General features: G+C 43.5%; 1 protein-coding gene across 2 annotated transcripts in view; it reads right to left on the minus strand.

The window, feature by feature from the left end:
• LOC144493453 (AFG1-like ATPase) overlaps positions 1 to 12,589 on the minus strand; it is a 140,016-nt gene that overhangs the window by 111,893 nt on the left and 15,534 nt on the right. For both annotated transcript variants that reach the window (XM_078212385.1, XM_078212384.1), the window contains exon 2: positions 11,646 to 11,872. In XM_078212385.1, the coding sequence (XP_078068511.1) occupies positions 11,646 to 11,872 (227 nt within the window). The remainder of the gene's footprint in view (positions 1 to 11,645; positions 11,873 to 12,589) is intronic.

Here is a 12,589-nt window from a genome sequence, read left to right on the forward strand (position 1 = left end):
TATACACACAAAAAGCGAGACCGCTACACCGAGATCCATATACACAGAGAAGAGTGGTGGGGTGTGGGGGGAGGGGTGGAGGAAGAGAGCGGGGGGAGGGGGTAAAAGAGCGAGAAGGGAGAAAGAGGAAGAGGGAGGAGAGTGAGTGAGTGAGAGAGAGTGTGAGTGTGTGTGCCCGTGCTGAACGGATATAGTCTGAGCTTCCATTTGCTGAAAACGCACTAATTCTCCTGACTTAGAGACATAAAAGAGCTGAAGTTAAAACAGACTTCATATATCTCTGCTCCAAATGGAGCTTGTCGGCCATGTCTTAAGTTTCAAAAAAACTGCAAACACAACACAAGGAGCAGATATTTTAAGAGGTAATTAAGGAAAATGGAATAATAGAAAACAGAAGGTTGTAGATAGAGTATGCTCTGAGGTAGTAATGACTCGTAGAATCTGCAGGTGTCGAATCAGAGTCCCACAGCATCCACAGAAATTCAATTACAAATTACACTTTGAATTAAAACGCATTCTGATGACAACAAACTCCAAGCCCAGGGGACAGACCAGAGAGACTGACAGCATTCAAATGAATCAGTTTGAGTGTCAGATGGCTTTTACTTTAGCGATGAGTGAATCATGATCCTGCTAGCTAATTCAACATGTATTTGTTAAGGCAATATAAACGAGGCTGTAAGCAGTACATAACTGATCTGATTAAACGATTATTTAGCACAGGGCAAAATTGTTCCAACAATAGCAATTTATATTTATATATCATTAATATAACAAAATGTTCAAAAGCGCTTTATCGGAGAGTTACCAAATAAAATTAGACATTAGATTTTCCGGCCGTTCTTGCCCCAAAACCAGAAAATCCCACCCGAGGTCAAAGGACTTGTGCATGGTCTCTCTCTCTCTCTCTCCCTTCTCCCTCCCCCCCCCCCCCCCCCCCCCCCGCGCGCACCTACTACGATTTCCGTGGCAGGCAGGATGGGACAATTTCCCGCCAAGTCACATAAGGAGACATAGGACCTTGTCAAGAGTTTTAAAAGAGAAAAGTGAGGTAGAGAGAAAAGTTAAGGAAGGGATTCCATAGTTTGGGCCTTGACAGTTGAAGACATCTTCAAGCCACCTAATGGTGGCGCGATGTTTCAAAATTCAAGGCTACAAAGTGGCCAGAATTAGAGGAGCACTGATATTGTAGAGGGTTATTTGGCTGGAGGAGGCGAAAAGATATAGAGGGATGAGACAATGGAAGGATTTGAAGACAAGGTTGAGAATCTTACAATTGAGCTGTTGCTAAACCAGGAGCCAACATAGGTCAGTAAGCACACTGGTGATGGATGAAAGGAACTTGGTGTAAGTTAAGACAGAGGCAGCAGAATTTTGGACGACCTCAAATTTACAGGAGGGTAAAATGTGGGAACAGTACATCAGGATGGTTAAGGCTAGAGGTAACAAAAGACCACGGATGAGCACTTCAGCAGCAGATGAGCTCAGGCCGAGGCAGGATCAGACAATGTTTTGGGGGTGGAAATAGATGATCTTCGTGATGACTGCATGTGTGGTCAGAAATTTGTTGCAGACTCAAATAGAACATTAAGGTTGCAAACAAACTGGTTCAGCCTCAGGGATGGAGTAATTGACGAGGGAACCAAACTTATAGCGAGGACTAAAGACAATGGCTTCCAATAGAGGAAATTTCTACTAATCCAGTACCGGATGTCACTCACACTCTCTCTGTGAACCAGCACCGGATGTCAGACAAGCAGTCAGATAACTTAGAGACAGTGGATAGGTCAAGAAAAGTGGTGGTGAAGTAAAGCTGGATGTCATTCACGTACATGGGAAACTGTCAGTGTTTTTGGATGATGTCACGGAGGAAGAGCATGTAAATGAGAAATAGAAGGGGCCAAGGATAGATCTGTGGGAACTACAGGGATAACAGTGTGGAAATGGGAAAAGAAACCATTGCAAAAATTCCATTATTTACCAATCAATACTTGTATAGTTCAATTGACAACACCAGAATAAACAGCTTACTAGGCTTCAGAATTAAAAGATATTGGTAAATCTCTCCTTGTATTGATCATTGTGACTCAGTTTGCAATTAGCGGGACTGAGGGTAGGGTACAAATCCATATCAAAAAGATTTTAAGGCGGTTTGTAAGAGAACTCTTCAGAGACAATGAATAAATGTTTTCTTTCTATTTGACTCTTTTTCCCCCCCTTCAGCAACTGTAAACTATAGGGAGAAAAAAATAAATTGTTGCATAAATAAATCAGTGCATGGCATATTTATAGTGTGAGCAACTCTCTATGCAACTTCAAATAATGTAAGCATGATACCAGAAACCAATCAAGTAAAGTATGACATGATGGACATATCACGAGGCTCACTATGAAATTTTGTCTGATAAGTGGGTCAAAATCCTGGAATTCCCTCCCTAACAGTATTGTGGGTCAACTCTCAGCATGTGGACTGCAGCGTTTCAAGAAGGCAGCTCACCACCACCTTCTCAAGGGTAAGTAGGGATGGGCAATAAATGGTGGCCAGTTAGTGATGCCTATGTCCCACGAATGAATTAAAAAATTCCTGTGAACTGCCTTGGAATGTTTTTTAACCATCTAAAGATGCTAGATAAATATATGTTGTTAATAAGTTTTTGGTGGGATGAGTATCAGCCAGGATACCGGGAGAATTACATGTTCTTCTTTGAAATATCCATTATAGCATCCACTAACAGGCAGGGTGGATATAGGTTTAACATATCATCTGAAAGGCATCACCTTTGAAAATCCCAGCAATCTCTCACTACTACAGTGGTGTCAAACTAAAGTTAAAGTTTATTTATTCGTCACAAGTAAGGCTTACATTAACACTGCAATGAAGTTACTGTGAAATTCCCCTAGTCGCCACAGTCCGGTGCCTGTTCAGGTCAAAGCACCTAACCAGCACATCTTTCAGAATGTGGGAGGAAACCTGAGCACCCGGAGGAAACCCAGCAGACACAAGGAGAACGTGCAAACTCCACACAGACAGTGACCCAAGCTGGGAATCGAACCCAGGTCCCTGGTGCTGTGAAGCAGCAGTGCTCGCCACTGTGCTGCCATACTGTCCCTCAGCAATGTATTCAAGTCTCACTCTAGAACTGCCAGCTCAGAAACAAGAGTGCAAACAAACCTGTTAAACTGATGTACAACACAATTTATTTTGAAAATGAGGTAGTTTTCATGTCTATGAACATTATATTCAAGTTAAATTTTTTAAATGAAAATTGAAGTTTCATGCTGTTACTTCTGAACATTTTGTTCTTAACACGACTTTAGAACATTGGATCCTAACAGAATCTGTGGTTTTTTTCATTCGTAAGATTAGCAACAAATCTGTACCAAATTTTTGGAACTGGCATAAAACTGTACTGTGGATTTTGCATATGATAGCTCCTAATTTTCTAGTCACCCAAAGTTGTCCTTTTAGAAACTATTTCCTATTTGCATACTAATGAGATTATAAAAGCTGTCTGTTTAATTGTCATGGTTGTTGCCTTGTCTTTTAAGTGAAATCGTCAGAATAAATGTTTAGCTGATATTGTAGTTGAGCTAATAAGCCCCAAAAGACTGTTGACTTGAATTTGCACATGCTGCTTACACTCTAGAAAATCAGTACCATGGCACCAACTGTTTTAATTTTTCTTTCCCCCTCCCCTCTATCAATGGTAGCTAGCAGCTTATACTGGGACATCCACAATCCCTGTGCATCAGTACCAGTTTATTACTTTGCCAAGTGGCCATCCTTAATATCCGATTCCAAAAACCACATACAACATATAATAGGTTCTTAAGTTTGGAAACCAGGGTACAATGCAAGGAACGTCACAATAACATTAAATAGTATCTTGAACATACAGAAACATCTTAAAAGCACTGTACAGAAGTGTGTTTGGAGAAGGAACTAGATACCGACTTGAAGTATTCGATGATTTTAGGAGGGAAGACCATAAGTTTGGTTAAAGAGATGGGGTTCATGGAGGGTCTGAGGACAGTGTCCAATGTATTTGCCACATATGGCTAATTGGGAATCTAGATGTAATTAATTGCATTTCTAAATAGTAAATAAAAAAGGACACCATTGTCAGGCACATTCACAGTGTATGCATGCTGACTTTAAAAGCATTAGATCACTAACAGGTACAGAAAATAATCAAAAAGGCTAATGGAATGCAGGCCTTTATATCCAGAAGACTAGAATACAAGAGTTTAGAAGTCATGCTTCAGCTATACAAACCCTCATTAGAGCACACCAGGTATATTTACAACCATTCTGGGCACTGACAGCTTAGTAAAGTAATATTGATCGTGGAAGGAATGCAGCATAGGCTCATGAAAATGGTATCTGAGCTCCAAGGGTTATATTGTGAAGAGAGATTACAAAAACTTGGGTTGTATTCGCTGGAACTTCGAAGGTTAAGGATGATTTGATCAAAGTTTTCAAGATACAACGGATAACAGATAGCACTGAGGTGTTTGGATAGTTGTGAGTGCTTTACTTCCCTGGTTACTGCCTGGTGAACATTGGACCATACAGCCTCTTGAACCTGCTCTGTCATTCGATAAGATCACTGTTAATCTGGCTTTGAACTCAACGCCACTTTCCTGCCTGCACCCTTGTACCCCTCGACTCTCTTGCCTATCAAAAATACTCTCTACTTCCTATGTCGAAGGCAGTTTTGTATCCATCTTACCAGCTCACTTCAGATCCCATATGACTTCACCTTCTGTATCAGCCGGACATGAGGAACCTTATCGAAGGCTTTACTCAAGTCCATGTATACAACATCCACTGCCCTGCCCTGGTCAATTTTTCTCGTCACTTCCACAAAGAACTCAGTCACATTTGTGAGACACGACCTCCTCTTCACAAAACCATGCTGCCTATTGCTAATAATCCTATTCTCTTCCAGATGTGAGTATATCCTGTCCCTAAGAATCTTCTCCAATAATTTCCCCAGCACTGATGTAAGGCTCAGAGGCCGATAATTTCCTGGATCGTATCTTCTGCCCTTCATAAACAGAGGAACAATGTTGGCTACTCTCCAATCCTCTGGTACCCTGCCCATAGCTAAAGAGGATACAAAGATTTTGGGCAAGGCCTCAGCAATTTCTTCCCTCACCTCTCTCAGTATTCTTGGATAGACCCTATCTGGCCCTGGGGACTTGTCCACCTTCATGTTTTTCAAAACCTTCCATACCCCCTCCCTTTTTATCTCAACATGTCCTAGAATGTCACCATTCTTTTTTCTACACAAACCATTCGCCACATCCTTCTCCTTTGTGAATACTGATGCAAAGTACTCATTAAAGACCCCACCCACCTCATCTGGCTCCGCACAGAAATTTCCTCCACTGTCCTTGAGTGGACCTACTCTTTCCTTAGCTACCCTCTTTCTCCTTACATGTGCATAAACAGCCTGGAGGATTCTCCTTAATCCTGCCTGCCAACGACATTTCATGGCCCCTCTTTGCTCTCCTAAGTCCGTGTTTAAGCTCTTTCCTGCTATCTTTTTATTCCTCAAGAGCCTTATCCGTTTTCAATTTCCTGAAATTTATGTGTGCCTCCTGCTTTTTCACTAAGCTCACAATCTCTCGTCATCCAGGGTTCCCGAATCTTGCCATCTTTATCTTTCATTTTTACAGGGACATACTTATCCTGAATTGTGAACAGCTGACTTTGAAAAGATTCCCACACATCGAATATGGATTTACCCTCAAACAGCCGCCCCCAGTCTACATTCTCTAGCTCCTGCCTAATACTGTCATAATTAGCGTTCCCCTAGTTTATAACTTTCACTCTGGGACTACTTCTATCCTTTTCCACAAGTATCTTGAAACAATCTATATGGCCTCATTGCATGATCCCACCAAGGTGTCCTCCCTCTGTATAGCTGTGACATTCTCCCTAATCAGTAAAGCAACAGCCCCGCCTCTTTTGTCACCCTCGCTATCTCGCCTGGAGGATCTAAATCCTGGAATGCTAGGCTGCCAGTCCTGCCCTTCTTTCATCCAAGTCTCTGTAATTGCCACAGCATCGTAGTTCCCTTACCTGTCTTATTCCTTGTGTTAAAGTAAACACACCTCAGACCATCTGTTCTGTCATGTTTTCTACACTCTCCCTGTGTTTTATTTCTCTTGGCCTTGCTGGACCCATTCACTGAGTTCTCCACAATTTGCTACTTTTTGTTCCTTTCTTGAATAAAGATGTTGCTATTTTCCAATCTGCTGAGACTCTTCCAGAATCTAAGGAATTTTATAATATTATAACCAATGCCTCTACCACCTCTGCACTCGCTTCTTCTAAGTCCCTAGGATGCAGGCCATTAGATCCTGGTGACTTCTCAACTTTTAGGTCTAATGGTTTTCCCTATTCCCTTTCCCTTATCATGGTGATTGTTTTAAGTTCCTCCCTCCCTTTCACCTCTTGACTCTTGATTTTAAAACATTTTTGAGAGGTTTTCCAACCAAGCCTCCTAGTGAAAACAGACACAAAATATCTGATCAACACCTCTGTCATTTCTTTGTTTTCCCAGACTCTCTCTCTAGAGGACCAGCATTAGCTTTACTCTTTTCCTTTTTAAATACTTGTAGACACTCTTACTATCTGTTTTTATATTTCTCGCAAGCTTTCTCTCTCATTCTAATTTCTCCTCTTTCTTTTTACCCAATCAGTCCAATTTTCTGACTTATCACTCACCTTCGCTGAATTGTACAGTGTTTCTTTCAATTTGATTCTATCCTTCTACCCCTTTTTAGCCATGAATCCTTCTCAAAGACACTTTCTTTCTCACTGGTATGAATAGTCATTGGGCGGAATTTTACGACCTCATCACGCCTGCTTTGCAGCTAGAAAATATCATAAGATCGGGCTTGACGTGACGAGTGGGAATGGTGCCCATTTTCACGCCCATTCCCATTTTACCAATAAAAACAAATTTGGCATGATCAGGAGCCCACCCAAAACAGGCAAAACATCAATTTGCATTTTTTGCCTTCATCACAATGTCATTAGTGAGCTTCACTCCCAATCGTCCCAGCTCACTTGCCTTAACCACCTCGTTCGTTGCAGCTGGATCGGTCAGGAAAACACCTCAAGTATAAAAGTCACATTCAAGTGCTTGAGCAGAGAGGGTGAGTGAAGAGGCAAGTCTCTGCTTTTGAACTGCTCTGTATTGCTCAGAGGGGGTTGTTTCGTGGTGGCCAGGTTGCATTTCGGGTTGGGGGAGGGGGCTGAGAGTGTGTGGGGATTTGCTGTTGTTCACGGGGACCAACTTCGGACTCTCAGCTCAGAACGCTGACCTCGGGTCTTAGCGCTGACTCTGGGTCCTAGTGCAGGCAGCAGCAAACACTGTTGCAGGTGGGGATGGGCTGGAAACTCTCTGAAGTGGCAGTGCTGAAACCTCAGGACCTGTCAAACAGCGCTGTCTGTGGCCACGACTGTGCGGGTTCTGGGTGTGTGTTTGTGAGTGGGGTGGGGGGCTGTGTTGCCATTCTGTGATCTGTGGGGGCGGGGGGCGGTGGTATGGGGAGTATGTGTTGCTGGGCCGGCGGGGGCAAGCAGAATTCTTTAACCTTCCCATCTGTTTCTCCCTTTCCAAAATTCATCCTCCCTCACCTCTTCAGATTGACGAGATGGCTTTTGCAATGCAACCCATTGATCTTGCTGTTCTTTTGGTTGCTGCTGGAGCTGAGGAGGAGGAGCAGGAGGATGAATTATGGGCACAGGAGGCCCAGACCTTACCACTCGCAGGAGCACCGGAGGCAGGACATGGCCACCATTCGCCATGAAGAGGGGCAGGAGGAGGGGGGAGCGGAGACCCTGGCAGTTCCGCACGCGAGTGTCCTTCGAGCAACTATTGGACATCGCATACCACCGATGGCTCTGAAAGGAGACAGGGTGACAGCTGTGCCATTTGTTGCAGGACCTGGCACCTCGGGGCACCAACTCCCCATGGGACCTCCTCTTGGAAAATAAGGAAGGGCAGGTGACACAAGTGTTAGTGAGGGATCACTTTGGGACCAATAACTATAATTCTATTAGTTTTAAGATAGCTATGGAGAATGATAGTACTGTCCCAAAAGTTACAATTCTAAATTGGGGCAAGGCCAATTTTGATGGTATCAGGCAGGAACTTTCAAAAGTTAATTGGGGGAAGTCTGTGGAAAGGCAAAGGGACGTCTGGTAAGTGGTATGCTTTCAAAAGTGTGTTAACCAGGGTTCAGGGTAAACACATTCCTCTTAGAGTGAAGGGCAAGGCTGGCAGAAGTCAGGAACCCTGGATGATTCGGGATATTGAGGCCCTGGTCAAGAAGAACAAAGAGGCACATGACATGCATAAGCAGCTGGGATCAAGTGAATCCTTGAAGAGTATAGGGGATGTAGGAGTAGAGTTAAGAGAGAAATCAGGAGGGCAAAAAGGGGACACAAAATTGTTTTGGCAGATAAGGCAAAGGAGAATCCAAAGAGCTTCTACAAATACATAAAGGGCAAAAGAGTAACAAGGGAGAGAGTAGGGCCTCTTAAGGATCAACAAGGTCATCTATGTGCGGATCCACAAGAGATGGGCGAGATCCTAAATGAATATTTCTCATCAGTATTTACTGTTGAGAAAAGCATGGATGTTAGGGAACTTGGGGAAATAAATAGTGATGTCTTGAGAAGTGTACATATTACAGAGAAGGAGGTGCTGGAAGTCTTAAAGCGCATCAAAGTAGATAAATCCCCGGGACCTGATGAAGTGTATCCCAGGACGTTGTGGGAGGCTAGGGAGGAAATTGCGGGTCCCGTAGCCGAGATATTTGAATTATCGATAGTCACGGGTGAGGTGCCTGAAGATTGGAGAGTGGCAAATGTTGTGCCTTTGTTTAAAAAGAGCTGCAGGGAAAAGCCTGGGAACTACAGGCCAGTGAGCCTCACATCTGTGGTGGGTAAATTGTTGGAAGGTATTTTGAGAGATCTACAGGATCTACAGATCTACAGGATCTACAGTCATTTAGAGATGCAAGGACTGATTAGGGACAGTCAGCATGGCTTTCCGAGTGGAAAATCACGTCTCACAAATTTAATTGAGTTTTTTGAAGGGGTAAACAAGAAGGTAGATGAGGGCAGTGCAGTTGATGTTGTCTACATGGACTTTAGCAAGGCCTTTGACAAGATACCGCATGGTAGGTTGTTGCATAAAGTTAAATCTCACGGGATCCAGGGTGAGGAATCTAAATGGATACAAAATTGGCTTCTTGACAGAAGGTGGTTGTAGAGAGTTGTTTTTCAAACTGGAGGTGGTGTGCCTCAGGGATCAGTGCTGGGCCCACTGTTATTTGTCATTTATATTAATGATTTGGATGAGAATGTAGGGGGCATGGTTAGTAAGTTTGCAGATGACACCAGGATTTGTGGCATGGTGGACAGTGAAGAAAGTTATCTCCAATTGCAATGGGATCTTGATCAATTGGGCCAGTGGGCTGACGAATGGCAGATGGGAGTATAATTTAGACAAATGCGAGGTGATGCATTTTGGTAGTTTGAACCAGGGCAGGACTTACTCAGTTAATGGTAGGGCATTGGGGAGAGTTACAGAACAAAGAGATCTCGGGATACATGTTCATAGCTCCTTGAAAGTGGAGTCACAGGTGGACAGAGTGGCGAAGAAGGCATTCGGCATGCTTGGTTTCATCGGTCAGAACATTGAATACAGGAGTTGGGACGTCTTGTTGAAGTTGAACAAGACATTGGTACGGCCACACTTGGAATACTGCGTGCAATTCTGGTCACCCTATTATAGAAAGGATATTATTAAACTAGAAAGAGTGCAGAAAAGATTTACGAGGATGCTACCAGGACTTGATGGATTGAGTTATAAGGAGAGGCTAGAATAGACTGGGATTTTTTCTCTGGAGCGTAGGAGGGGTGACCTTATAGAGGTCTATAAAATAATGAGGAGCATAGACAAGGTAGATAGTCAATAACTTTTCCCAAAGGTAGGGGAGTCTAAACCTAGAGGGCATAGGTTTAAGGTGAGAGGGGAAAAATACAAAAGTGTCCAGAGGGGCAATTTTTTCACACAGAGGGTGGGGAGTGTCTGGAACAAGCTGCCAGAGGTAGTAGTAGAGGCCGGTACAATTTTATCTTTTAAAAAGCATTTAGATAGTTACATGGGTACGATGGGTATAGAGGGATATGGGCCAAATGTGGGCAATTGGGATTAGCTTTGGGGTTTTAAAAAAAAAGGGCGGCATGGACAAGTTGGGCCGAAGGGCCTGTTTCCGTGCTGCAAACCTCTATGACTCTAACTCCCGGTGGCCTTAAATTTTTGCATCACCAGGTCCTTCCAGATCGCCAGTGGAGACTTTCGTGGATGCCCTGTATGCACGGACTGGCCAGTATATTAAATTTGACCTGGACCAGGCCCAGCAGGAAGCCCGGGCTGTAGGGTTCGCAGCCATCGCGGGAAAGCCAAATGTGCAGGGGGTTATAGACCGCACCCATGTTGCCCTCAAGGCCCCGGTGAAGAATCCAGGAAGATTCATGAACAGAAAGGGCTTCCACTCAATAAATGTGTTATTGGTGTGTTACCATCAGCTGAACATCATGCACGTCTGCGCCAGACACCCCAGCAGCGTGCATGACAGCTTTAGCATTCTTTCTGGTTGTATCACAGCTTGGTATGGCTCCTGCTCTGCCCAAGACCACAAGGAAGTACAAAAGGTCGTGAATGTAGCCCAATCCATCACGCAAACCAGCCTCCCATCCATTGACTCTGTCTACACTTCCCCTGCCTCGGCAAAGCAGCCAGCATAATTAAGGACCCCACGCACCCTGGACATTCTCTCTTCCACCTTCTTCCGTCGGGAAAAAGATACAAAAGTCTGAGGTCACGTACCAACCAACTCAAGAACAGCTTCTTCCCTGTTGCCGTCAGACTTCTGAATGGACCTACCTTGCATTAAGTTGATCTTCCTCTACACCCTAGCTATGACTGTAACACTACATTCTGCACTCTCGTTTCCTTCTCTATGAATGGTATGTTTTGTCTGTATAGCGCGCAAGAAACAATACTTTTCACTGTATGTTAATACATGTGACAATAATAAATCAAATCAAATGGTGCTGAGGCCAATTTCATTTCTTGGGATCAATCGTGGTTTGCATAGCAACACTGTCCTATGGATCTCGAGAGAAAAAAATAGACCAGCAGCAGTAGATAAATTAGGAGAGGTGATTGAATGCACTAGCAAAAAGAGATGTTTTGGGGAGCTTATGAAGATGGGGATGGCAGCAAGGGAGGGGTGCCCAGAGGGTAGAATCTACTCGGCCAACAGCTGCAAAAGTCATTGTGAGGCTCCAATCATTTATGTAGTTATCAACGCCAAATTTCAACAATGCAACTTGTGTATTACAAGATGGAGTAGAATAAATCCACCTAAGTTCTTACCAATCTCACTTAAGATTTAAAACATAAACAAAGGGAAACCAAAAGGTCAAGGAGACAACCAAGCACATTATATATCACAATTAGATGTCACAAAGCATCGCTTCTTTGCAGCTCTCCAATATGCTCACCTGCTGACCCCTGGACTTCTGATATCTCAACTTCTGATCTCACCTTTGAAAAAAAATTTTGCTGACCGGGATTATATCCTTTAAGTGCTTCATGAAGTTTCTGTAAACACTGCACAACTCTTCTCTGGTGGTCATCCTTTTTTAGGTCACCTTGTCTGACCAACCATTCATAGTGTTCCAAAGGTCCTTCCACACTGGGTACAAAGGCAGAGACTTTCTGCCTTTCTCTTGAATCAGGTGAAGCACTGTCTGTTGCTGGAAGAATGTAACCTAAAGGAATGCATAAGTCAAAATGATTACTTTAATCTTCAACTGTAATACACCTTCAGTAACAATAGACCGACTATTCTGTATTCCGGAAACTGAGGATTGGCCCGTTAAATCTCAAGATGACCACAAGTTATTCAAACCGGCCTGAATATCCAGTACAGTACAAGCAGATGTCTAATAATACTATTATAACTTCTGCTGCTGTTTAACCATCCCAGGTTTTGTCTTCTTTTAAAAGTCTTCAAACAACATGTATTTTCATAGCATTTCCTGTCATCCATGCCTTTTGTTACCAGCATTTAGCATTTCATAGCATTTAATGTAATAAATGTCCCAAGACGCTTCACAGGGACATTGCCAAACAAAATATGACACCGAGTCACATAAAGAGATATCAGGTTGATGACCTAATATTTGGCCAAAGATGTAGGTTTTTAGGAGTGCCTTAAAGGAAGGGAGCGAGATAGAGAAGCAGCGAGCTTTACTTAGGGAAGGAATTCCAGAGCTCAGGGCCAGGCAGCTGAAGGCATGGCCATTGTGATTAAATGATGTGGCAATGCCGGCGTTGGACTGGGGTAAACACAGTAAGAAGTCTAACAACACCAGGTTAAAGTCCAACAGGTTTATTTGGCAGCAAAAGCCACTAGCTTTCGGAACAGGCTGTTCCTTCGTCAGGTGAGTGGGAGTTCTGATCATAAACAGGGCACAAAGACACAA

This window comes from Mustelus asterias, chromosome 5 (assembly GCF_964213995.1).
Source record: "Mustelus asterias chromosome 5, sMusAst1.hap1.1, whole genome shotgun sequence".
NCBI lineage: Eukaryota > Metazoa > Chordata > Chondrichthyes > Carcharhiniformes > Triakidae > Mustelus > Mustelus asterias.